This window comes from Fonsecaea nubica (genome assembly GCF_001646965.1).
Source record: "Fonsecaea nubica strain CBS 269.64 chromosome Unknown Scaff4, whole genome shotgun sequence".
In the NCBI taxonomy this organism is placed as follows: Eukaryota; Fungi; Ascomycota; class Eurotiomycetes; order Chaetothyriales; family Herpotrichiellaceae; genus Fonsecaea; species Fonsecaea nubica.
This window is the reverse complement of record NW_019173677.1, coordinates 232506-258006: the sequence shown is the minus strand read 5'-3', so window position 1 is coordinate 258006 and position 25501 is coordinate 232506. Positions and strand designations below refer to the sequence as shown.

At 52.7% G+C, this 25501-nt stretch overlaps 13 protein-coding genes across 13 annotated transcripts; 6 read left to right on the top strand and 7 right to left on the bottom strand.

Moving 5' to 3' along the window:
- Nucleotides 1–294: 294 nt before the first annotated feature.
- AYO20_01024 (hypothetical protein) lies at nt 295–1167 on the bottom strand (the record flags this gene model as incomplete). Its single annotated transcript, XM_022639331.1, has 1 exon — nt 295–1167. The coding sequence occupies one exon, from the start codon at nt 1165–1167 to the stop codon at nt 295–297; it is 873 nt and encodes a 290-aa protein (XP_022504639.1).
- A 1089-nt stretch (nt 1168–2256) lies between these two features.
- On the bottom strand, nt 2257–4569 carry AYO20_01023 (hypothetical protein; the record flags this gene model as incomplete). The annotated part of the gene is made up of 1 exon (XM_022639330.1): nt 2257–4569. The coding sequence occupies one exon, from the start codon at nt 4567–4569 to the stop codon at nt 2257–2259; it is 2313 nt and encodes a 770-aa protein (XP_022504638.1).
- Nucleotides 4570–5552: 983 nt separating this feature from the next.
- AYO20_01022 (hypothetical protein) lies at nt 5553–6105 on the top strand (the record flags this gene model as incomplete). The annotated part of the gene is made up of 2 exons (XM_022639329.1): nt 5553–5723; nt 5794–6105. 2 exons carry the CDS (start codon nt 5553–5555, stop codon nt 6103–6105), a joined length of 483 nt encoding a protein of 160 aa, XP_022504637.1.
- A 1147-nt stretch (nt 6106–7252) lies between these two features.
- AYO20_01021 (isocitrate dehydrogenase [NADP], mitochondrial) lies at nt 7253–8651 on the bottom strand (the record flags this gene model as incomplete). The annotated part of the gene is made up of 2 exons (XM_022639328.1): nt 7253–8238; nt 8294–8651. 2 exons carry the CDS (start codon nt 8649–8651, stop codon nt 7253–7255), a joined length of 1344 nt encoding a protein of 447 aa, XP_022504636.1.
- A 680-nt stretch (nt 8652–9331) lies between these two features.
- On the top strand, nt 9332–9936 carry AYO20_01020 (hypothetical protein; the record flags this gene model as incomplete). The annotated part of the gene is made up of 2 exons (XM_022639327.1): nt 9332–9520; nt 9745–9936. 2 exons carry the CDS (start codon nt 9332–9334, stop codon nt 9934–9936), a joined length of 381 nt encoding a protein of 126 aa, XP_022504635.1.
- A 628-nt stretch (nt 9937–10564) lies between these two features.
- On the bottom strand, nt 10565–11355 carry AYO20_01019 (hypothetical protein; the record flags this gene model as incomplete). Its single annotated transcript, XM_022639326.1, has 3 exons — nt 10565–10851; nt 10908–11241; nt 11299–11355. The coding sequence occupies 3 exons, from the start codon at nt 11353–11355 to the stop codon at nt 10565–10567; spliced, it is 678 nt and encodes a 225-aa protein (XP_022504634.1).
- A 1971-nt stretch (nt 11356–13326) lies between these two features.
- Nucleotides 13327–15191, top strand: AYO20_01018 (hypothetical protein; the record flags this gene model as incomplete). Its single annotated transcript, XM_022639325.1, has 2 exons — nt 13327–15008; nt 15059–15191. 2 exons carry the CDS (start codon nt 13327–13329, stop codon nt 15189–15191), a joined length of 1815 nt encoding a protein of 604 aa, XP_022504633.1.
- Nucleotides 15192–15688: 497 nt separating this feature from the next.
- AYO20_01017 (hypothetical protein) lies at nt 15689–17007 on the bottom strand (the record flags this gene model as incomplete). The annotated part of the gene is made up of 2 exons (XM_022639324.1): nt 15689–16236; nt 16284–17007. 2 exons carry the CDS (start codon nt 17005–17007, stop codon nt 15689–15691), a joined length of 1272 nt encoding a protein of 423 aa, XP_022504632.1.
- A 251-nt stretch (nt 17008–17258) lies between these two features.
- Nucleotides 17259–17876, top strand: AYO20_01016 (hypothetical protein; the record flags this gene model as incomplete). Its single annotated transcript, XM_022639323.1, has 1 exon — nt 17259–17876. One exon carries the CDS (start codon nt 17259–17261, stop codon nt 17874–17876), a length of 618 nt encoding a protein of 205 aa, XP_022504631.1.
- A 942-nt stretch (nt 17877–18818) lies between these two features.
- AYO20_01015 (hypothetical protein) lies at nt 18819–19466 on the bottom strand (the record flags this gene model as incomplete). Its single annotated transcript, XM_022639322.1, has 1 exon — nt 18819–19466. The coding sequence occupies one exon, from the start codon at nt 19464–19466 to the stop codon at nt 18819–18821; it is 648 nt and encodes a 215-aa protein (XP_022504630.1).
- A 705-nt stretch (nt 19467–20171) lies between these two features.
- On the bottom strand, nt 20172–20821 carry AYO20_01014 (U1 small nuclear ribonucleoprotein C; the record flags this gene model as incomplete). Its single annotated transcript, XM_022639321.1, has 3 exons — nt 20172–20524; nt 20576–20704; nt 20755–20821. The coding sequence occupies 3 exons, from the start codon at nt 20819–20821 to the stop codon at nt 20172–20174; spliced, it is 549 nt and encodes a 182-aa protein (XP_022504629.1).
- A 439-nt stretch (nt 20822–21260) lies between these two features.
- AYO20_01013 (actin-like protein) lies at nt 21261–22465 on the top strand (the record flags this gene model as incomplete). Its single annotated transcript, XM_022639320.1, has 2 exons — nt 21261–22346; nt 22403–22465. The coding sequence occupies 2 exons, from the start codon at nt 21261–21263 to the stop codon at nt 22463–22465; spliced, it is 1149 nt and encodes a 382-aa protein (XP_022504628.1).
- Nucleotides 22466–24295: 1830 nt separating this feature from the next.
- On the top strand, nt 24296–24904 carry AYO20_01012 (hypothetical protein; the record flags this gene model as incomplete). The annotated part of the gene is made up of 1 exon (XM_022639319.1): nt 24296–24904. The coding sequence occupies one exon, from the start codon at nt 24296–24298 to the stop codon at nt 24902–24904; it is 609 nt and encodes a 202-aa protein (XP_022504627.1).
- Between the last annotated feature and the right edge of the window lie 597 nt (nt 24905–25501).

The following is a 25501-nucleotide window of genomic DNA, read 5'->3' as shown; positions in this document are numbered from 1 at the left end:
GTGGAGGAGCAGAAATATAGCCCATACCAGCTGGGACACGCCCATCAGGAAGGAGATTTTCTGAAAGATAGTAACATATCACATCATCTGTCTAAACTAGTTGGATAGAAGCCAGCAATGTATTAAATTCCCCTTTCAAGACACCTAATAGCACATGAACACATATCGCATCTAACTACTCACTACTCTTTTCCTCACTTCTTCTCCTCTCTTTCCCACGACAATAATTCCCTTTTCCCTTTTTAGATTTCTCCCTCCAAACACCATCTATCTGTCTCATGTCTGTCTCCGTCGCTACTCGTCCAAGAAATCATTGACCAACCGCGCAAAATGGGTGTTGTACTCGTCCAAAAACCCGTGGCCCGAGTCCGGGTACAGGTGCAGGGAGGCGTCGCACCCGCCGGCGGTGAGGCGGCGCCACAGCACGATGCTGTTCTCCGTGGGGACGAGCAGGTCGTCCGAGCCGTTGGCCACGAGCGTGGGCGTCGCTGCGAGCCGGTCGAGCTGGTCGAACGCGCCCTCGTCGCGGAAATCGCCGGAGAACCAGCGCTGCACGGCGGCGATCTGTCGCGAAGTGCCCGCCGCGTCGAGCAGGGGGGCGCGGTGGGGGCGGGACTTCTCCATGCGCTCGATCCACGACGCGGCCAGGGCCTGTTTCGCCGCCGACGGCGAGAAGAACGTGTGCATCAGGCCCAGGTTCGACTCGGCGGGGGTTGACGCGCTGGCGACCTCGGTGAAGTGCTTCGGGTCGCCGCCCACGACGCCCTCGCCGGCCGAAGGGCCCGCGCCGGCCACGACCAGTCGACGCACCAGGCTCGGCGCCTGCAAGGCCATGCGCTGCGCGACGAAGCCGCCCATGGAGAAGCCCAGGACGTCGAGTTTCGGAATGTCCAGCGCGGCCGCCACGTCGATGATGGTCTGCGCCCACGCCGCGAACGTGGCCCCGACCTCGCCCTCGCTGCGGCCCACGCCCGTGTTGTCGACCAGCAGGATCGGCCGCCGGGCCGCGAGGTCGTTGACGAAGACCGGATCCCACCAGTCCATGTTGCCGCGGAAGTGGACGTGGAGGAACAGCGGCGTGCCGCTGGTCTGGCCGAATCGGCGGTAGGCGTGCTTGATGCCATGAATGGTGACGAATTTGTCCTCGGCGGTTTCGTAGGTGGCCATGGTTGACGAAGTGGTTTTGATTCGGTGTCTGAGTGTTTTCTTGTTGGGGAAATGGAGGAATCAGACTGTTTTCGCAGACTCTTAAGTATTTGGATGATACTGAATTGAAAGCATGGTCCTTAACACGAGGGGATGTCATCTCTTATGTATCCTCTGTAACCTCCTTTCTGTTTCCCTGCCCTCCTAAGAATCCAACTAACTGAACTACCCACCGCTGTAAAAACCCTCACCTTTCCCCTCGTGCTTGACAAGCAGGTCAACCTGGAATGGAAGACACGAACTTGATTACGAGACAAGAGGCGTTTCTTCGTTCTCGATGCTTCTGACCTGACGGATAGCTGGCTGCCAAAACCTCCGTCATGCTCGTTGTCCAACCCACTCGTGTCGTTAGTCATCCCAGGCCGCCCGCTGTGATTGGCTCCCCTAAAGAATTTCCTGTTTGGGAGCATGACCCTCAAGGCACTAGCGCCGCATTTGGATATACTTTTGCTCTTATTCTCCACAGGTCGAGCAACGTCAATTCATCTTTTCGCTCGTACGTCGACGACAATGTCGTTGGTTGGTTCTGCTCGCCCAGATAGAAAGTGTGAGGCGCACACCTGTCAGGGCGAGGATTGTAAATCTGCACTGGGAGTCGGCGTCCTTGTATCTTCCGCTCGGCGGGAGGCGTTGCGTCAACAAGTTACAACGCTCGACGCCACGAAGCAGCGCGTCGGGAAATACGAGAAGATTTGCATTCTCAAAATATCGGAAGTCTGGGAGAGTCGGTACATGGCCTTGTCCATATCTCGCCTCGATGCTATGCTCGACTATTTTGGGAAGACTATTGCACGACATAGCGTGACAACCAGTAGTCCTGCCGTGGTGTGCCGTCCGATAAATGGCATGTATATCCTGAAAACGTTGTTTTTCGACTATATACCATTAACTCAGTGACCAGACTCCAAAAGCCAAAAACAAACGATCATCCAAAATCCGCACCGAGGAGATTTGCAGATGCATAACGCTCAAAATTTACGCTGTATTTCTCAAACCCGACTTCCGCACTTGTCCAAACCCATAACTTGGGGGCAGACACTCGATCCTGCACTACAGAATGAGGTACCACTTCCCTGGTTGTGAAGCTACAAAGTCAAGAGCGCAGGGCTCGCAACATGAATTCGGCCGTAGCGCCATCCTTCGCCTCGAGTGGTATACCTCGGAGGCCAAATATATGATCGCATGCCAGCGAATATAGCGATCACCTTTGGTCAATGTGATAATTATCCTCTGCGGCATGGTTATGCCATCATCCAGCTCTTCGTAACCACTGAGTATTGCTACCGCATCTGGGCCAAGCTTGGTCTTATTTGCCTGCTCCCAATGACTCTTGTTGAGGTGGCTGCACTCTGGAATGAGATGGGTATTGAACAGATGCTTGGCCATCTTGCCATAGGCTAGGTTTTGCTGGAAATGTTTGGAACCGCCATGATCCTGCCACTCACGAGTCGACTCGAACGAAATGAAAAGGATGCTTTGGAATTCGTATGATAGAGTCGTATAGTACTCCTTCTTGGAAGTGGATTTTGCGAATGTGCGGGGAGTGTACTCTGGTCCTATCTCGACTGGATAGACATATGACTTTGCACTCCTTTCCACGGCATTCCCGTCTACAATTCGCAGCTTGCGTTCTTCTGTTTCAGAATGCGTGGGTGTCCCTTTTCGGATGCGGACGAGCTCAGGCCGGATATCACCTGGGTCGAGGTCCGCATACGTGTTCAGGAGTACAGACCATCCAAAGTCGCTGCAGAGGGATTCGGTGGAGAGAGAACGACGCCTCTCATCCCTGGAAAAGAATTCGGCAGATGAGAGAAGTTTAGATACTCCATCGAATGCCTCATCCCATCTAACCAGGCCCGGATGATCATTCCCCTCCCGTACGTCGCGAATGAGGTTCGTGAAAGAGGTAACGTCATCGGTCAGGATTATTGGCATATCCCCACATTTGTCCACCTCCACGACGTGAGCGAAGATCAAGACGTGTTTGGTGGCGCTTTCGATGAGTCGTATCATACGATCTGCCGGAGAGAACCCGGGGCGGTGTCTGGGGACTCCTGCAAAGTAAGAATCAAAGGTTGCAGGTAGCGTATGCTCCGATAAGCGGTGTTCTGAATAAAACTTGGCGTAGTTCCAGCAAAGAATCGGGTCCATGGTGATGCCAGCGAAGAGTAATTTGGCAGCGTCTATGATTCTCCATGATTCCAGTCGGATAATTTGCCCAGTTTCCTCCACTTCGTCGGACTCTTGCGGTATAGGATCAGGCAGCTCCCTGGCCATTCTCTGCGAAGCGGCGACTGCGAATCCAACTATCAAACCTACCAACTCAACGTAGATACTGTCATCATCGCTGAGGATCACATCGACATTCAAGCTGCGACGCAGGAAGACCGTGCCATAGCCTGCCAAATTATGCCTCTCAGCCGAGTATAGGCTGTCAGAATCGTGATCTTCTGGTTTAGTAGTCAGAAGGATGGTCATGTCTGTCTCATGAAGGCAGATTTCAGGACCCTCTTCGTTCCCCTCCAGATTCCAGTTCAGTTCTTCTCTGTCAGGAAGGTCAGAGCGCCTCCAACGGATGAAAACGTGAGGCTCCTCAGCATTCCCGAAGACAACGTCTTCCCCAGGAAGACCAGTGATGACAACATTGAGGCACAAAATGTAATGCGCCCAGATGGTAAGAGGGATGAACCCTGCTTGAGACGAGACTGTGACTATTCTGTGTGATGGCAGGTGTTTGATAGCATAAAGGAAGTCCATAGCTCCCAGAAGCACGGCAGGGGTGAGACGAGTGTAGTAAGGGCTCCAGCTATAATCTCGCATTGATACTCGAAGCCGCTTCTCAATCTCTGCTCGATATGGCGTCCACTGGAATTCGCCACACTGCGTAGAGCAGGCTGCCAACGTCTTTTCAATGCCTTCGTATGCAGGAGGGATGGAGGCCCCTGGTATTTTAGCTTCGGCTCGTTTTGCCATCCCGTTGGCAATCATTCTGGCAAGATCATCTCTCGGAGTAAAGTAGCTCAATGCTGATAGAGTGACTATGGTTGCGAAATATCGTGAATCCTGAAACGCTCGGATGACAGTTGGGCCAGCGCCCGTTCGAAGTTGGATTTCCGAGCCCTCGTGCAATGTTGTCACCGTACTGATGTGGACTTTGTCCTTGAATGCTTTTTCGAGCTCCCGAGAAATTGGGCTCCTTCCAAAAATGCTTGCCAGATCGGCCTCAACAAATATATCAGAACCTGAATTGCTAAGCTCTCGAGCCAGATTGAGTAGCGCTGTATACGCGAAAGCAGTAACCTCCTTGACGGGTAGGATATTTGAAAGTTCCAACGCAAGCTGAAAGCCAGCGTAGGACGGCATCTTCGTAACTCTTTTGGAAAACCAGGAAACTTGCAACGGAAGTGTGATATGCGTGCAATTGAAAACAGGTACACAATCAAAGAAACAGAAGTCAGGGAGAGTATATGGGTCAACTTTTGCCAGGAAGGGGGGCTGTAGCGACTGGGGGCATCCTTTAATGCCATCATGGAGTTGATTGCGCTAAGTCCCAGGCCATGAGAGACGCGGATTCACGCAGGATTAGCAGTCAAAGCCGCTTCGCAAGCCGTTTCTTCCTGGCCTGCGGTTTCAGGTTGTGCAGGGGCTATGTACTCACATGAGGGTGTTCACCTACCAGGGCTCGCAGGGGTGGAGGATAAGTGCCGTGACCGCCCATGCTGATCGTCTGATGGCACGATCTAACGAATTGCTCGGTTAAATGATCTGAGACTCTTGCTCGGCTGAGAGCAGGCCGGCGTGAGATGAAGGCGCTGAACTCGGCGGCAAAGGCCAGGGATTCCTAGCCAACGCCCAAACGCTGCCTGTGTTGTCTCATTTTCATATTGCTGGCCGAGGAGCCTAGTTGCAGCCGCTCAGGCTAATTGCAGTTTTCCATATGTGGCGATTGGACTGAAACTAGGCGTTGGCTCAGACTTTTGATGCAAGCCTTGCCGCCCAGAATCCCAGGATCTCAGGATCCTACCGGCCAGGCGGAGGACGGACAAAGTCCGGGTCTTGGCCTGTGGCGCAGGAACGATGACTCAATCTGGCTCTAGCCGCAGCTCAGCCTGCGCAAATGAAATGGCGGCGGCGGAAATGGCAACTTCTAGATTGTCAACTCGACTCATTTTCTCCTCTATAATCAACAAGGTCAATCAATTCCTCTCACAGCTGGTCATACATCCCGACTGCTCACTTGTATAGGGTATACCGACTGCTCTGATTGCTGTGCTCTGTATAGTTCGTCGACCGAAGCAGCTGCTGCCTACGAAAGCACCCTATACGTACCTGAGCGTTCCAACAACATGGCTGACAATGATTGGGATACCGTCACTCGTATCGGTAGCAAAGCCAGAGGCCCTGGCAGTGGAGGCGTCGACCGTGAACGGGTTGTGAGAGGTTCCTCTGCCCTCAACGCAGCCAAACGGTCCGGAGCCGTCGTTGCAACAGAAAAGAAGTATGGAGGAATCAACAGCGTATGTGGCAACTCCTTTCTTAACGCCGTTAGAGATAAGATAAGTCAGGACTAACACCCAGACTTTATAGAAATCGACCGTCGAGGGCCAACACTTGACCAAGGTCGACCGTTCCGACGACATTATAAAACCCAAAACCGTCCCGCTCGCAGTAGGACGGGCCATCATCAACTGGCGCAACCAGAACAAGGACGCTCAGGGCCGAGGGATGCCTCAAAAGGACCTTGCCGCCAAGTCAGGAGTCAAAGAGGCGCTGTTGAAAGATATTGAGAGCGGCAAGGCGCTCTACGACAAGAATGCCATTCAGAAACTAGAACATTGTATGAAGATTCAATTGACGGGGAATGACATTGGGGCACCCAGACCTTCAAAGAAGAAGTAAAAACCATGATGAGTGCCAGAACTCGGAAGTGGAGAGACGACATCGACATCAAGAGGGGGGCGAGAGGGAAATGAAGAGGTGGAATATCGAGAGGACACAAGGAGACAACACGGGTGAAAACAAGCGTCGACATGGACGTTCCAATGCACGGCCCTTCTCGTGGAATATGTTATAGAGCACATCGGCTCACCTGCTGGAGGAGGCAACTGTGGTTGTGCTGCTGTTCGAGAAGGCTTATTGTCACGGCCCATCGCCGACTCAGATGTCTGTCTGTATGCTTGCTTGTTTGTCTGTCCAATGTTCCGGGTTTCCCCCTTTCGAAGGGGTGTTATTCATAGAGAGGTTCTGTTTGGTTCGGCTCGGTTAGATTATGACTTTGTGGCTCTGGTCCAAGGAGTAACAAAAAATAGACTCGTGTGGAATCATTGTCATGACTATTCCACAAATTCACATCAGACCTTCCCTCGTCCCCCGTGATATCTGTCATCTATCTCCTCAGGAACGAAGAAGGGGAAGAGTGAAGCAGGAGCAAAAGGACGACTCCTCCCACCCCTTCTGCAGGTCGACCTCTCATGGCACGGTGTACACACCGTCCGTACATACTCCTTTATTGTCCTCGCGCACAGAAACCATATAACCATATAATTCGCGCAGATTGCGAACAAGGCTTACCGCAAGCAGAAACAAAGTAAGGAAGAGAAACTCGACACACCTTTTGGGGGGGGAGCTCACAAAAGTCACGCCCAATGGGGGAAAGTATGGAGGTTGTGCACTTTGAGGATGGATGATATGAATGTGAATATTCTGGACATTTTGAAAATTGTACTTGATATTTGATTTTAGTTGATTTTATTGGGTTTAATCTATCGACTCGTTGTGACAAGCAAGTACTGACTGAATGCTAGATAGATGCGTCTTTTCCTATCCAAAGTTCAAACCCTCGCAACGGAAAAACTGATTGACTGATTGATTGATAGATCAGACAGACTCTATGCCGACTCCTGCATTGCATTGCTGGCCACATGTCTTTTTCGCCGTCTTTGGTCGTCTATGCATTCCGTCTTTGTTGTCGCCTTTTCGCTGCAATGTGCTCTATCGAGTTTGCGGATCCGCATGCTGTTGTGCCCCAGCATTTCGCCTCGGGCTTTTATGCCTTGGCCACGTCTCCCAAGCCCTCAGACTCCAGATTCTTCTTGAACCGTCTCTCAATGGCCTCCATGAATTGAGTCGTGGTAACCCATGCTTCTCGGTCCTTGCGGCCACATGCCAAAGCAAGATCCTTGGTCATGATTCCGTCGTCATTGACCGTCTGGATGACAGCCTTCTCCAGATTCTCCGCCCAAGTCACCAACTCCGGAGTCTCGTCAAGTTGTCCGCGCTTGACTAATCCTCTAGTCCATGCGAAAATGCTGGCAATTGGGTTAGTGCTGGTCTCTCTTCCCTTCTGATGCTCTCTGTAGTGCCGTGTAACAGTGCCGTGTGCAGCCTCGCTCTCAAACGTCAAACCATCAGGGGTAATCAGCTGGCTGGTCATCAAGCCCAATGATCCAAAGCCCTGAGCCACAATATCGCTCTGTACATCTCCGTCGTAGTTCTTCATGGCAATCACAAAGCCTCCAGTGCTCTTGATCATCTGCGCAACCATATCATCGATCAGGCGATGTTCGTACCAGATCTTCTTGGCCTCAAATTCTTTGGCATAGTCCTTCTCGTAGATTTCTTGGAATATATCCTTGAAACGTCCGTCATAGGCCTTCAGAATCGTGTTCTTGGTAGACATGTAGAGGGGATAGCCCCGGTCAAGAGCGAATTTGAAGCTCGCATGCGCGAATCCTCTAATCGAATCGTCGGTGTTGTACTGTGTCTGCGCAACGCCGCCGGTTGCGGGGAAATCAAAGACCTTGATCTTTTGCGCTGCGCCTCCACTTTTGGGTGTGAATACCATCTCGAGCGTGCCTTCTTCACGATAGACTGTGTCCTTGGCGCGATATTGATCCCCAAATGCGTGACGACCAATGATAATCGGCTGCTCCCAGCCGGGAACGAGGCGAGGAATTCGAGGGATCACGATGGGCTCGCGAAAGACGGTGCCACCGAGAATATTCCGGATCGTGCCATTAGGAGAGAGCCACACTGTCAGGATATTTAGTAACAGATCAAGAGCCTGCGGAGGGGTTCTGTAACATACTTTTCTTCAAATGAAATTCTTCAACTCTGGCCTCATCTGGAGTGATCGTCGCACACTTGACACCCACAGAATACTTCTTGATGGCCTCCGCAGCGTCCACCGTGACTTGATCGTCCGTCTCATCTCTGTAGGGCAAGCCCAAGTCGTAGTACTTCAAATCAATGTCCAGGTACGGGTAGATGAACTTGTCCTTGATGTCTTGCCAGATTATCCGCGTCATTTCATCGCCGTCGAGTTCCACGACGGGATTCTTGACCTTGATCTTTGCTGGGCCTGAGGACATGGTGCGACTTTGGCTCTGCGGCATTCCCAGTCTGCGTGTTTCGGCGGCGAGTCTGTTCGATGCTGAGGGCGCCATTTTGGATGAGAGAAAGGAGGAAGGAAAATATAGAGAGCGGTTCGAGAGAGTGGATCTTCCAGCGCCGCCCACCAGCGCGATCCGGAGAGAATTCATGTGGGTAGGGGAGAAAAGCTAGATAAAGGAACGGGAGGCGCAGGTATATAAGACGATGTGAGGTCCGGGTGAGCAGACCGACAAGTTCAGGTCAACCTTGAGAGCAATTCTGGGCCGTTACCTCGACAATTCACCAAGTTTGCACGATGCGAAGGGCGCCGATGGCTCGGTTGCTGTTGCTCTGGTGGGCACCCCTCTTGAGGCTCCATCGGATAACGCATCTTGTGATTGCACAGCCGATGACGAGATGGAGCAACAGCCGAGGATGAACATAGGCGGAATTGGTACAACTCTGATTCGACGGGACATCTCTGGAACGTGGGGTGTTTTGTAAGGGCGCAGGTGTGGTTGGCGGCGGAATAATTAAAAAGTGAGTAATATGGTAGCGAGTGCGGCAAGGGCTCCGATATCGCTTGTCTCCTACGAGTAGTAACCCGGAACGGCTGTCGTTTTCCGGCGTTAGAGTCGTTCGACCCAAGCATCCTGACACAAGCACAACAAGCACAACGAGTAATACCAATTACTTTACCTGTCGCATATCTTTCTCCCTCACATTTTTCCCCACCTGCCCTCTGTCCCTCACCATGGCCGATAAACTGCGCACTCTCCAACAACTCGAATCTCTCCAGGCCAAATACGTGGGCACGGGTCACGCCGACACCACCCGCTACGAATGGAGCCAGAACATCGTCCGGGACTCCCTCGCCAGCTATGTCGGTCACCCTCCTCTGCTTGCCTACATGGCCCTCGGCTTAGGAGAGAACAAGGAGATCGTGAGAGGACAGATGATTGAAAAGATGATCAGGGCGAGCGGACCGCCACCACAAAGAGAAGACGACTGAAAGAGATTTCAGCTTTGGGAACAAATATATTCGGACAACAGACCACGCCGAGGGGTGAGGGCAGAAACTCAGGTTGCTCTCGACTTATCTCGAGGATGGAGAACCAGCTCTCGCAGCGTCCATGATGGATATACAACTTCTCGATGGATTTTTAGCCAGAGCAACCTGGAGCTCAGTTACCGAAATCGAGGTCGGCATATCGTTTAGGCGCGGCTCTGGGCAAGCGAATCCCATTTCCAAAGATTCGGGTCAGGAACACCGATACCCTCTGGGGATTAATGACCGAGCATGATTCTAGCACGGATCGATCACAAATCTCAAACAAGACAGTCTTTGCAGTGTCCTAAGAGGGGGAGAAAGACACGGATCAGAGTCTGGGGGACAAAACAACTATGGATATGGAATTCTTGATTTCATACCAGACCCCTCGAAAGTACAATATGTGCAGTACCGGGAAATGTGTCTGCATATCAATCAGGTTGAACTCGTCATGCCTGTAAAATGAGATCTGCAGTTCATTCTGTCCTTGCTCGCTCTCTCAATCCCAAGGGCACTTGTGTGACACCAGTCTAGCCCGTCTCCTGAATTGTAAAATCGCCAAGCTCATTGTGCTGGAGAATGTTATGGCCTGTGAAGACCTGTCGAAAGGACAAAAGAGAATATAATGTGGATGGTTGTTGGAGCGTTGCCCCCTTTCCATTCCTTTGACAATCAGCGTAGCCAAAGAAGTCGGTAGCCGAACACCGACGATCAACGCCATTTCCTCCCATTTCGACGCCGTTTGCCTATGCATCCTGTCTCCATCAACAAGTGATTCCAATTTTCTTTTTTCTCAAGATAATGCCCATTATTCGCTCCAGTTGCAGTGCTTGTGCGCTCTTCCGCTCTGTGGAGGACACTCTAACGAAAATTCATAGCCATAGCCTTTGCAAGTCAAAGGCTGAAATATCAAGCATCAGAACGTGAATACCATCATTAGAAAATGCCGTTGACAATGTTGCTGCCAATTGTAGCTCCTGCTCCAAAGATGGCAGCATTGCCCATTTTCTTGCCGAATTTCTTGCCTTGCTCTTCGAGCTTGCTGTATTTCCGACCATCCGGACCGGCGGCGGAAGACCCTGACTGACTGACCTGAAGGGGTAGATTTCCATATTCGGTTGACTGTGAGTGAACCATCGGTGGCCGTCGGTCCTCAATGACATTGACGTAGCTGCGAGGGAAAATTCCTTCTAGATTGGTTCTTTCATTGCGACCTCTCCACCCTGAGATTTCCATTAGCATCGAGATAAATAACAAGTCTCAAAGGAGCGTCACGTACAATCATTATTCATGTGTTCCAATACTTGTATCCGATCCCCTTGTTGGAGCGCTAGGTCTCCAGCATCGGTGGGTGTGTATGCGTATAGGGCGGATGCAATTGACAGAATTGGAGGTGGAACGTAGGCTGGAGGAGGAAGAGGTGCAGGTGTAGGTACGGGAGCATATCCCTCTTTCAGACTCATGCTTGAGAATTGCTCGACAGGAGTGTTGGAGGTGCCATTGACGGGAGCGTGTAAAGGAGCATGTAACGGCGTCTGGGCCGGTAGTTGTGCTAGGATGGAGGAGAGCTGTTCAGGGGAGATGATGGAGGTATCGGCGAGAAATTCAAGTTCCTATCCAAGGTCAATCTGGTGATCCGAGAAAGGTTGGAGGTTTGGGTGGTTACACACAGTACGAATGGTCCGGAGAGAGCGGTTTGTCAGGGCGATCGAGGCCTCGGTGGCCATGATATCGCGAGGAAATCAGAGGACTCGGACGCGTATCGACGGCAGATGCTGGACGCAAAAATGAAGAAAAAGCGAAATGAAATCAGAAACGAGAGTGATGGAACTCAACCTCGGGAGGGTGGAGGATAGTCGAGTCGATGGTCGTTTGACGGATGAGGGAGGAGGTCAGGTTACAAAGGGTTTGAAGGCAGCAGGTTGGTTCAAGCGGTCACTCGGGGAAAGGTGAGGCGCAGGCACTTGTTTTGTGTACGGTGACTGGCCTGCTGGGTAAAACGGGAGCGAGAGGAGCGAGAGATCGGACAGGGGAATAAGATGCGAGACCCCGAGAGTGGTTGTTGTGGTTGGGCCGTGAGTGAGCTTCGCGGTGCTTGAGGGCCTGCCAGGTGGTCGATGCAGGGCGTTTGCGGGTGTCCCAGGGACTGTCCCAAGTACCTAGACCGGCTGGTCCAGACGCAAAGGAAAGCTGCTCGCTAGGCATGACTTACTGGGTATGGCTAGAGGCTGGGCGCGCCTGAGCACTAAGGCTCACACTAACTACGGTAGTTAAAAGGGACGCCTGACGTCTCGGACCAGGAGTCTCAAGTAATCCGTGTCTCAGAATGCCCGCGGCGCTAGTCCTCCGGATATATCGGAGTTGCCTCTTATAGTTTAGCCGTAGGATTTTGGCGGCATCGATCACTATCTTTGTCCGTCCTCAACATGCTCTGACTCTTCCTTCTCGTTGGTTCCTGTATCCGAAAGCCTTGTCCAGCCTGTCAATCACAAGTCCACTATGGATGGCCAGAAAAAGGAGCAAGAGCAAGGATTTCCTGCCACGTTTGCTCCACCAAAGCCGGCCGTCTCGTTGCTTATCATTGTCGTCTGCCTAAAATCAACGTCATCCCTCCATGAAAAGAACGACACAAAGATACAACAGGAGAAAGAAAACGAACTCACTGTCTTTTTGCGTTTCTTTGACAGAAAAGTCAGCTTCCTTTGTGAAGGGGTACATTGGCAATTGTGTCAGTATACTCCCGACTCAAAACAGCCGAGGAGATGCGGCTTGCCGTATGTATCATGGCCTGACGGTAAGATGAACACCGACGAAGTGAACGACCTTGTCGCATGTTCTATGGTGATGATGCTGATACTGATACTGGCGCCGACGCCGGCGCTGGTGTGTTCGGGAGTTTGACTGTGAACGGCCCATCATTTCATTGTTTCCTTGTGTCCTTGTCTACCATGCAATCGCCCGCTGTTTGGTCGTGTCGCTAGGCGTAGCCGCCTCGTGTGCAACTTTGAACCATCAACCCAGACGCGGCATGCACACAACGCACACAACGCACACAAACAGGAGCTGAACATGCTAGATTGCTCAGGCTTGACCGTTTGTTGGATGTCCAACTCACGATTGCTCTGATCCAGACTAGGTATATAATGCCTAGTATTCAATATCACTGAACCGCCGCCGCGATACCCTTCAGATCTTCTCACTCACGGTTCTACTTTTATTGGAGTGTGCTATATCTTCTCTACATCGAATTCACTGCTTGTGAATCCTGCCACCTTGGCCGCGCTGATCGTCGTATTGCGGTTAGCAGATCTATTCCTCTGCCATTGTTCCTCACAGTCAGTATTGCTGGTTTCTATTGTTCCCTTCGCGCCTCTATTCACCATTCACAACGTTACGCCGACAATGTCGCGCCGATGACATCGTTGCGTTCACTACAGTGCGGTGAATATCTGCCACTGATCACCTCTGCTATAAATCTCTTTCATTCTTCCCTTGTTCTCCTCAGACATTCTGCACACGAACTCTTTGTTGCTTGGGCTTGGTTATCAAAAAAGCTTTGTCGCTTTGGCTGTGTTATATACTCACGCCAACCCAACAGACGTCAACCTGTACCTTGAAGGCCCAGCCCTCCTCGCCTCTGTCAACCTCAGTCAACCTCAGTCAACTTGTCAAAGAGTGACTTTCACCAACAGATCGAAATGGCGACCCGGAAGCCTCTCAGACCCGAGTTCTTTGTCACTCGTCAGAATGGCGCTATGGTCCCACTGATCGCCATGGACGAGCTGCCCATTCATGTCCAGATTGAGGGCGTTCCTCGGAGTCTCAGTGCCTTTGACACCGCTGGCCTGACTGGCGTTGGCGTCCGGGATGCGCGACACGAGTACTATGTTATCGAAAGCATGAATAACACCAAACCAATCCCCTGGCACCCAATTCGCCCGTCTGAGACCCCGATCTCGAACACGTCAAAGGCGAATTCCCCTGTCTACGCCCCTTTGCTGCGCTCGACCACTCTGTCAACTCCCACCATGTCGAAAGCTGCCGACGTCGCTGGAAAAGAGCCTATCACGGCACCTAGCAACACTGCCTCATCTTCCAATGTCTCGACCGAAGAGGAAATCAAGTCATCTCAAGCCACCACTCCGCCGACCAGTGCTGCTACAAACGTCCCCCCGGTCACGACCACAGCACCCCTGACCCCTCTGGAATGGCGATCCAAGGCTGCGCCCGTTCTCGCCAGCAACAGTACCCCCGCCAACCCCGAATCGGACATGCCACCATCGGGTCAGAAAGTGTACTGCTCGTACTGGATGCGCCACGGCGAGTGCAACTTTGCGCAGCAGGGCTGCATGTACAAGCACGTGATGCCACTGAAGCTCGAGGTCCTCGAGGCGCTTGGCTTCCGCGACCTCCCAGATTGGTACCGCAAGGCGTACAATGTGGGCAGCATACGCGTCAATGGCGGGCGCAACGGTCTCAGCTACGGCATCCTCGACGGCAACAAGGGCGTGCCGGCCCCGCCGCTCGCACCGCCCGCGCCGCCCGTCAAGCGCGCCAGTCTGGATGCGGAAGCCACCAAGCGCATCATTGCCTCGCACATCAACGGCAACACGAGGGCCCGCCGACAACAATACGGCGACAGACGCCCGCGACCATCGGCCGGTCCGACCGCGGCGGACATCGCAAAGGCCAGGGCCGAGGAGAGGGAGCGCCGCGACGCGCACCTGGCTGCGGCCTTTGCCGCCGACTTGGATAGCGATCTTGACGACATGATGGACGAGGAGATGGAGAGGATCCGCGAGAAGGAGCAGGCCGGCTGGGAGGAGGAACAGAAAGCCGCGAGAGAGGCGGCCCTGGACGTTGGCCACAAGGGCAAGGGCGGAGAGGCTGGGAGCGACAAGGAGGTTGAGAAGGTCGTCCCGGCTGTTGTCGCTGATGCTGCGATCCCTGCCGCTGACGTCCCGACTGGAGCCCCTGCTCCCACGCCTGCCACTACTGTCCCTGATGCTGCTCCCGCTGTCGCCCCCGTTGCCGCTGTCACCGATGCCGCTGTCGCGGATGACGCCGTCGCTGATGCTGCGCCGACCACTGCCTCGGTTACCACTCCTGCTACCACCACTGCTACTACTGTTCCGGCTCCTGATGTCGCTGATACTGCTATGCCGGCTCCTGCTGTTCCGACTGTTGCTGTCCAAGCTGCTATCCCAGCTCCTGCCGCTAGCACCCCGACCCCTGCGAGTCCTGCTGGTGGATCAAGCACCGTCGTTGAAGACGGGAAGAGACGAGGCCGTGGCGGCGGCGGCAAATATACCAACCGGAAGAATCAGCAGGGAAAACAGCGAAGGCTCCTGAACTGGCGTCCCTCGAACGACAACGGTCTGTGAACGATGATCACCATCAACGACACTACCAATAACGACAACAACACAGAGATTTTTACTACTTTTACTTCGACGACGGTTACAACGACGACAGCATTGACGACATCAATGACAGCAACGGCAGGATAAAAAGCGAGAAACTCACGGGCATGCGCATGAGCATGGGCATCAGCAAGGAATGAACAGTGTGCTTTTTTTTCTCTCGTCTCCTTTTTTCTCTCGCGCAGGTCAAGGGCGTTTCTGGGCGCCGGGTACTGCGTGCTACGTGCTGGAATGGATAGAGACATGGCACAATCAAATCTTCCCCTCGAGAAACAGGGCTGGGGGATTCTCAAAGGGCTTTGACGGCCTGGAAATGGGTGGGCAAAGTCAAATTTGAAACCAGACATCGACATCGGGTTTCTTCAAGTGTATTGCAGTGCTTAGAATTTGCTTCAGAGATACTTTCTCTTTTCTTTTCCTTCTACTTTTTCCTGCTTTCATCTCGGTGAGACACCCCATCGAGTAGGTGTGAATACAGACAGATACACGAATATTCGACTTCACGTGTCCAAGAAACAAGCACGTTCAGATCCTCCATCTCCGGGGAAGGGTGTTGCAAATGTGCCGTTTAAGAATGATCTCGGAACATCTATAACGTATTGTATCCACTTGTTTGTACAAAAGACCAGGTAGGCTATTATCTCAAGGGCACTGCCGGCCTGCCTAACGCGCGAACATATTCGTGGACGAGCTCCTTGCCGTCGAGGACTGGCCCGCCCTGCCGTGTCGAGGATTGTTCCTCGCCCGACGACAACAACCTCTGCTCCTGTCTCGCGACCAACAGCTCCCTGACCCGCGAGGGCTTCAACTTCCAAGTCTCCGGAAACTCGATCTTCCGCTGCGGCTTGTGGTGTCTCAAATCGAGGGGGACGTCGTCGAACGAATCTTTCCCATTGCGCGCCTCGTCCAGCAGCTTCTTGACCAGGTCGCCCAGGTACCGCTTGTTCTGCGCGGGAGCCTCGTAGGTCTCGCACGACATCTTGACCACGTCCGTGTCCGGGTTGTAGCGCGGGCCGACCAGCTTGAGCAGTTTGAGGCGCTGTTTCTCGGTGAGGTTCGGCAGGTCTTTCGAGCAGAATTGCACAACTACTTTGCGGGCCGCCGGGTGGTGTTCGCCCATGTACGTGGTGTAGCGGAACCGGAGCGGCGTGGCTTCCGTGGGGGGTGTGAACGGTTTTGCGAACTCTTCAAGACCCAAGTTAGTAAGAGTGTCATGATGAGATCGGACTGACCAGAGGGAGACTTGCGTTGTAACAAGGGCATATCCCACGCAATCACCCGCGTATACTGCCTGACTTCTCTGTGTAGGTCCAACTCGTTGTGCGCAACACTCGAAATGGCACTCTCATCCCACTCCTCATCGCCATCTTCCACCTGGGTGAATTCGTCGTCCTCTTCATCCAGTGCCCAGTAGCCCACCTCGCTGTTCTTCAAGGGAACATCTGGGAAATCCAGGGGCTCGACTTCTTTGCCGATCTCGCGGTCTACACTGTCGACGAGCCTCTCCATCAGCGGATCTTGGGCGTTGGGGTCGGCATTGAAATTGATCCCAGCTTCTTCAAATTCGGCGGCGTAGTGATTCTGCAGCGCGAGGTACGACTCTTGGTCCTTGGGCGAGAGCATTTGGAAATCGGCGAGTTCGTCGGCATCAAGGTCAGCGAGGGTGATGGGGGTCGAGGGGACTTTGTAGCCCCCTTCAGGAGGTCGGCTGAAGTCCAAACCCTGGTCATCTTCTTCCTCCTCGTCTCCGTCCTGGTCAAAGGCACTGGTTCTTTGGGGTTTATCGGCGCGGCGCGGCAAGGTCGTCGAAAGCTGGCGAAATTGTCCGCTCGTGCTTGTGACATTATGTCGTTGCGTGAAGAGCTGGCATTGTGCTGCTTGACATTTTCTCTTCACAGGTATCCGCCGACTCACTTGGAACAATGTACGACACAGGTGCCGCGCCGTGGTGGCCATTGTTGCTGGGTTTCTTTGTGATTTTGTGATCTTGTGAGCCTGCGCATTGGGGGAGCCAACGGAGCTTCAGATAAATTTCCCCAAAATTCACATTTTGCATTTTGTCAACTTTACAGTCGACCGTAAATACGTCTATATATGACATGATCCACCGAAGTCTCCATCATGTCCTGTCACGCTTGTCTCCACCTCACCGTCGTGGCCCTCGTTCTTCCTACCATGTCATATCCGTCAATTTTGTGTCTTGGATAATGGGCGATCCAAAATCGTCCAGCAAGCCGCCTGGGAGGCGATGCTTTGTGACCATCGGCGCAACAGCTCCCTTCAACGGTCTGGTCCGCGCCGTTCTGGAACCCGCGTTCATCAACCCGCTCCGTGACGCAGGATACACACAACTCCGAATTCAATATGGCGACCATGAAGGCGAGAAGATATTCCAGGAGCGATGCAGGATTCTAAAGGAAGCCGGGTTCGACGACGGCATCGAGATCACGGGCTTTGGGTTCAAGAAAGAAGGCCTGCAACGGGAGATGGTGGCAGCCAAGGGCCAATCTCCCCAGGATGAGGGAATGGTCATCAGCCACGCCGGTTCAGGATCCGTCCTTGACGCCCTTCGCGTCAGCGTGCCCATCGTGGTGGTTCCAAACCCCGAGCTTCTGCACAACCATCAAGTCGAGTTGGCCGAGGCCCTGGCCGAACAGGAGTACGTAATCCACGGCAAACTCGACAATCTCGCGGCTTCGATAGCGAGCGTCGAGGATCTACGGAGGAAGATGAAACAGTGGCCACCGCTGAGGTCCGGAGAAGAAAAGTACAAACGTGGCCTGGAGGACGTGGTTGCGGACGAAATGGGCTGGCAGATCGATTGATGTCGCACTTACGGGTCGGGCGCCTCTTGGACGACGTCGAACTTCCGAATCTCTGTTCCCTTGCTCACGTTTTATTTCGACACTGTTCGACACGAGGTACAAAGTGCTCAAGATGGTCCAAGGAGGTCCCATCGAAGCTACAAACGGCGTATACAATACACCGATCGAATCGATTGCTAGTCAAGCTTAATTTCCATCCTGTTGGATGTTACAAGGAATCGTTGACCAGTCTCGGATGGTTCTTGAGCCCGTCCACGACTGGATAACCATTTCATCATACTGCACAGACATCTGTCAACGAACAGCGACTGCTTCAAGACTTCTGACACAAATAACATCGGTAAGTCACGCAGAAACTACTTTCTAAAGCACATCTATCTAACCGGTCCTCTTTCTAGGCCGGGAGGGACCACTGAGGTCCGTGCTCATTATTACAGTTGAGCTGCTGTCCTTGGTTGGACAAAGGAGGACATTCCCGGCGATCGTATACTATCTCATACAGGATCGTTACGCCGCAGAGGGCGCTCTCATCGGGACTTCTTGTTGGCGCATGTCCACTGACCATGGTGCCCTGTCCATAAGTGCTTTTGTGGGAGCTAAAGTGGAATTGGAGCGAGTGCAAGCTGGCGAGGACTGGGCCCCGGGGAGTCAAAAAGGTGAATTAAAAGAGCTTACCCAAAACGGTACTCCGTCTCCCAATCTCGTGTAGATTTCATTGTCCCTTGACTGTACTTTCACCGTCCATGTAAAGTCGCGCGTGGCAGCTGGTGTTGAGGCGAGGAGCAACAGACGGAAGAACTAGACATGACCAGTATGATCAATGGGGAATTAGATGCCGGACAAGATTGTGTCCAAATACAAAGGGTGCTGATATCCTAGGAAGCGGAAAAGAATAGCCCGAAAATCACTCTCATTGTATCGAGCCTTTTGCTGTCACCGCCGTCACGATGGAGAGTGTCGTCCAATCCCTGACTCCTGTTTCGGTTTCCCATATTCTACACCCCAGGTTTGACTACTTCGCGGCCTCAAATTCAACACTTCGTCAATGTTCCGAGAAGTCTGTATTTGACCGTCGGGAGTTCGCTGAGCAGCCCTCTCTCGATTAGAGCGAAGCATGCCGGCGCTTGGGTCATAGCCTCGTATACCGTAGTAATCCTGCACCTGCTTTTCCTGTGCTTTTCTTTCTGCCTTGAGTTTCTTGTTCTGGATCGCTCGGTCTCTGCTCTCTTGCCTTTTCTCCCTTTTCGCCCTGTTTTCTTCCTCTCGACGTGTCTTTCGTTCTTGCGTGGCTGTGTCTTTGCGCGCTTTGGACTGGGCCCTACGCTCATCTTGTCGGCGTTTCTCAACCTGCTCCACCGCTCGGTCTCGAATGCCTTTGGATCGTGCGAATGCAATGCGTTCGAGCACCTTTGTTGATCGGACCTGATGTGCTGCTGCTATTCTGGAGCCCGATAAGGTGGGAGTAGAGTTGTCATTTTCTAAATAGGGATGGGGAAAGTGTTCGATCAGTTGGTGCTGAGCCTGGTGTGCTTCTTCGCGACTTTCGGTTCGTTTAAGGTCGCCTTGCTCACACGCTGGTCGCTCGGCCATCTCCTTCACACAAAATTCGATTCACTCCTGTTGACGAGAGACTGCCGGGATTGAGATACGGATAAGATGGAGTCGAACCGGAAGTAGCGACGCTCACTGTTTCGGTGGATGGTCAAGATACAATGGATGAGGAGCGCTAGAAGCAGTACAATAAAAATAAGGGGGATGATATACTCCGCGAATTCGATGAGGTTGTCGAAAGCCATAGGTGAGGTGACACGAAGAGACAAACAGAAGACGGCTACGGGTCATAGATAATGTTGTTGGCCTCGTCAGCCAAACAGCACCTTGTTATCCAGACAAGGCAGTTACCACCGTCCATCGAGGGCCTCTCTCTAGGGTCGACAAAGCTCCGGCTAGTGGATCTGCTGTCGGCTCATCTTCCAATGCCGGCTTTCAATTTGGTGAGGCCATGGACTTCGATCATGACGGGCGTCTACATGTAACACATGCAGACACCTGACCAATATTCATGGCAAGTGCATCTTTGGGTCGGAGGTTAAGTCAGCTGCCAGGTCCAAGCGGTATTCGATCTGATGCCTCGCTGTACAGTTGCTTGACGTCGTCTTAACAGGGATCAAAGTCAGCGATATTGATGACTGATCGAGGTGTTTGTATTAGGTCAACACGTCGTTAGTCACAGGTCTTTGATCGGTGCCTTGGCCATTGAGGATATCGCCTGATTTCAAGTTTCTGCTCATGCTCTTATCGCCTGTTGTCATTTGCACCCGGCGCCACATTGAACCCAGGTGGAGGAGGGGGCCCGCCTTGATTGATGCCACCAGCAGGTGCGGGACTTGGACCGCCTGGCGGCCCTTGCTGACCTGGTTGTCCTGGGGTTAGGAAAGCGCCTGGTGCCCCTGGAGGAGGAAATTGGAAGTTGGGAGGAAATCCCCCAGGTGGTGGAGGAAAGGGCAAGCCATTGGGAAGGTTTGGAGGAGGAGCGCCAGTGGGCGGGAAGGGTGGAAATGGCATGCCACGACCACCAGGCGGAGGTACTATTCCCCCTGGACCTGGCGGTGGTGCACCAGGCAATCCGAATGGTGGGGGAGGCATTCCTGTGTCAATACAGTGAGAAGAGTCGTGGGCCAAAGTCGAGGATAACATACCTGGGAATCCAGGGAGAGGTGGAGGAAACCCTGGCGCAGCTTGTTGTAGCATTGGGTTTGCTTGTCCTTCGGCAGCGTAAGAAGACGTGATCGAGTCAATGACCGACTGTGCCTTTTCATGACCGATCTCTGTATCTTGTTAATCACTGCCTAGCTTCTGCCGCGCTGTTGATACGTACGCTGATAATATTCCACAACGTTTCTCAGGTGATTTCGACCAGCATTATGCGCCTTGCGCACAGACATGGAGTCATGTGTGAGGTAGACATCACAGTAGTCGCAAAAGAGTGCTGCATATGTCAGTACAAATAGTCAGACGCGGGGAGGTAGGGACTTATATTTAGGCATTTTGGCTGTTGTAGTGGCTCTACCTGAAAACTTAGAGCGACAGAGGCGTATCCAGTGGTGGAAACCAGATCAGGAGCTTGATGGTACTGAGTTGGGTGTTTCTGCGTGCGGTGAAAGTCGATACTTTGATGGTGGAGGAAACAAATCCTACAAAGGCGGTGTAAAGCGGCAGAATTTTCTCTGACCGCGTCTCGGGCGCTGAACTCGCGTCTTCTTTCGTCAAGGTCCCTATTTCTCGACTCCTAGTACACATCCACTCCAGTGCCATAATGCGGTGATTGAGGCAGAAATATCCCTGAGAACCAATCTTTACTTGCTTGCAACAGTTGTGGTCGACATGGCTGACGGTGGAAGCCTGCACAATGTGCCACTCGTGCTGGACAACGGGAGCGGCACCATTCGAGCTGGCTTCGCTGGAACCGATCTTCCTGCGGCCTATTTCCCTTCCTATGTTGGTCGGCCTAAACACGTTCGTGCCCTCGCTGGGGCCCTAGAGGGAGACGTCTTCATCGGCCCCAAGGCACAGGAACTACGGGGCCTTCTCAAAATCAAATATCCGCTCGAGCATGGTATTGTGACCGACTGGGATGATATGGAAAAGATCTGGACATACGTCTACGAACAAGAGCTGAAAACACTCAGCGAGGAACACCCCGTCCTGCTCACAGAGCCACCCTTGAATCCGAGACAAAATCGAGACACGGCCGCCCAGATCCTGTTTGAACAGTTCAATGTCCCGGCCATCTACATGTCGATACAAGCCGTTTTGAGTTTATATGCGAGTGGTCGAACAACTGGTATCGTCCTGGATAGCGGAGATGGTGTCAGTCACGCAGTTCCTGTATACGAGGGATTTGCGATCCCCAGCAGCATACGGAGAATTGATGTGGCAGGAAGAGATATCACAGAATACATGCAGCTGCTCCTGCGCAAAAATGGACATGTCTTCCATACCAGCGCAGAAAAGGAAATTGTCAGAATCATGAAAGAGAAGACAGCATACATCGCCCTGGATCCTCGAAAGGAAGAGAAAGATTGGTCACAAGGAATATGGAAGAATGACAAAAGAGATGTTGAGTACGTGCTTCCAGATGGACAGAAAATCAAGATCGGAGCAGAACGTTTTCGGGCTCCCGAAATTTTGTTCGAGCCAGATTTGATCGGGTTGGAGTATCAGGGCATCCATCAAATGGTAGTGGATGCCATCAACCGGACAGACATGGACCTCCGCAAGAACCTTTTCGGCAATGTTGTCCTCAGTGGCGGTACGACCCTATGTAAGGGGTTCCCGGACCGACTTCTGTATGAGATGCAACGGCTGGCGGTCAAGGACATGCGCATCAAGATCTATGCACCCCCTGAACGAAAATACAGCACCTGGATTGGTGGTAGCATCCTTGCTGGGTTGAGCACGTTCAGAAAGGTGAGTGATCAACAAAATTTTTCGCCTTTGGCTCATCACTAATGACGATTTACCAGATGTGGGTTAGTATTGACGACTGGCATGAGAACCCGGACGTTATCCACACCAAATTCACTTGATCGAGCATCGCCCAGAGGTATGCTGCTCGCGCCATCGTGGCTGGGAGTTCGCGCACTCGGCTTCATACGAGACCGGCTCACGAAACGACGAGCATCTAGCGGTGAGACCAAAAAGACGAGTGAAAAAATCTTTTTGTGTCAGGCACTACCGGCAGCGCGCCATCAACGCATCATGTCCAGCGTCATGGAGAGGCCAATTTTGGACCTGCTGATCCATGACACCTTGGGCCACCGTCTTGGACAACTGCGGGGAAGTGCCGAGAATCCGGGGATGGGCTAGCCCTCGGTCGTCAACTGGCTCTGGAAGCACCATCCGGATCGAGGTATACCGGACAAGGAACCCGAAGGCGAATTTTTACTTCTGGTTCATGGCCAGGGCGAGATCGTGCCGGTCCTTCTCAGGGGTAATCGACAAACACGTGTCGGATTGTCAGGACGACAAGTAAGCGAACAAGAGGACAACAAAGGATATACTCGTACAGGGAGAGGAGAATTATGGGAAGGAGGCGAGGGTTGTTGTCAGGGGCCCCGGGCTTCAGCGGTTAGCGATGCACCCGGAATACCTTCAAACACCACCCAAGGACTGGAGAAACAAAGCAATCTATTACCCCCAGGAAACGACGGTCCCCGCTCTGGAAGCCAGACGATTACCCCATAGATTGCTCGGAGGGCCACGCGTGGCGGAGGATCAGGCCAAAATGGGTGGAAATGAGGCTGGGCATGACTAACGGATTCTCCCAGCTGGACAGGAGGACGAATCTCGTGGTCAAGCTGACGTCTTGGTCCAGCCAATCATCACGTCGCTGGTGACTCCGCCCGAGGAATTTTCCACGAGAGACTTTCGCCATCGCGCAGCTTCCGCCCATGATCCAAGTAGCCGTCAGTTGTCAGCTGTCCGTCACCTATTCTTGCACAATCCTGCACCACACCGTGACCACTTTTGGTTCCTCTTGGTATTCCTTGTTGCCTTGTGAAATATCCACCATGCTACCGTGTCACATTTTTCACCTTATTCATGACGCCAGTCTTGGTTCAGTTTCCCGCTTCTTTGTGTCGCCATCAGCCCTTTTGACCCCATCGTGACCTGCAAATTTGCACCTTCGCGCTTTGCAGTTAACGGCAGGCCTGTCTTAACCTTGGCCGACACTTTCCAGTTAACTGCAAAGTGTGAAAAGGTGTTGGGTTTCTATCGAGTAATGGCCCCAGAATTCACACGTTTCATGGCCCTCTATGGTCCTCTTCTTTGCCAGTGACCTGTGCCCCTTCAGCCCGTCCCCTCCTTCCCCTTGCTTGCGTCTTGACTGGGGATCGTCGCGTCAACTGGTTCCCCTGTCGACCGTATAGAAAAAATTTTCTCTGTCAGAGTGGTCCGTGATCTGTATATAATCACCTGGTCCCCATTAGTGTGTAGGGTTGTACTCGTGACAGGATTCATATTTCCAACCAACCCCCCCAAGAACTCAAGTTGCCTATTACTACTACCACTAAAGTACCAAAGTACCTTTTGACAGAAGCTCATGGTCATTTACTGAACCGTGCGGGAAAATACCTCAACCAACCAAGCAACGAGACTACAAGTTTCTTTGCTTTTTTGTGACTGTCACCTGACGACCAAATTGAGAACCAAATAGAAAAATCCATTTCTGGCTTGCGGTCCGCCAACGCGTCATAGCCAATCATAAATACTTCTGGTCAACACCCGCCACAGGGCGACATAAAAGGAAGGTCACAAGCATCGCATTCACCAACAGAATCAAACAATAAATTAAAGACAACAAGTACACAAGTTCAACAAGCAAAGCACACTCACACAACATACAAATCACAAAAATGTCAGTCTCATCAACATCACGATCCTACGCCATCGTCGAGCCACACCCCTCGGTGACCAACAACATGCACTACATCTCCACGGGGCGAGGAGGTATCGGCAACGCCGTGAGATCCTCGGCGAGCAATTCCTCCGCATGGGGTAGCGGGCCCAGCACCAGCAGCGGGCGGATCGGATCGCTCTCGTCGACAGCGTCGTCGACGCTGTCCAGCTCCAGAAAGACCTTCACGACCGGCCGCGGCGGCGCGGGCAACGTGGTCCCCAGCTCCGAGCGTGCCATCTTCAGCTTCGACGAGGAACTCGAGCAGCAGCTGCGCTGGGAGCGCGACGCCGCTCCCGTGTACCACGTCGGCAGGGGCGGGGCTGGCAACATCGGCCACGTCCACGGCAGCAATAACAATAATAACACCGCCACATCGGCTCTCGCTGGCACCACGGGCGGCTCCGTCATGATGGCGCGGCGGCCGAGCGAGGACAGCGCTATCTCGGCCACCAGCTCCAGCTCGCGCGGCAGCGAATCTGGCGCGGACCAATTCAACCGCAGCGTCAAGAAGGGGTGGAAGAAGATCACCGGCATGGGCATGCACCACCACCATCTCCAGCATTAGCCGCCTTGCCCTTAGTGGGTGACTGACAAAGGGATTGGGTGGCCATGCCATATCCCCGACTCGCCTCCTCTCTCATTCTTTTTTTTTTCTTTCTTACTTGGTCAACATCACATCATCAACATCAACATCATCAGCATCCTTGCGCGCACAACATCGCATCTCCTCTCTGCATCTCTATTACAGCATAGCTGGACGGATGGACGGAGTTCCACAACAACATCGAGGCGCGATCTGCTTTTTTCTTTTTCATATACCCCAGATGGCGCTGACGTTGACGATGATGATTACGACGACGACCAATCAACAACAACAATAACAACGAAACCATCCGGATGACGATTGAACGAAATATCTCCTTTTAATTATCCTCTGTTTTATTTGACGACAAAGCACCGCTTTCTCTGCTTTTTTCCCACCAACAACGATTCAGGCGTGGCGTTTCTGGAGAATTTCTTGTGGGGCCTTTCCTATTACTTACTGCATGCATGCATGCATGATCATTGGCAAAGGGGGTTCATCGGACACAACAAACACACGCATACATGCATGGCATGCGCGGATGGACAAGACAGGCATGGAAGGGAAAGGGTACGGTAA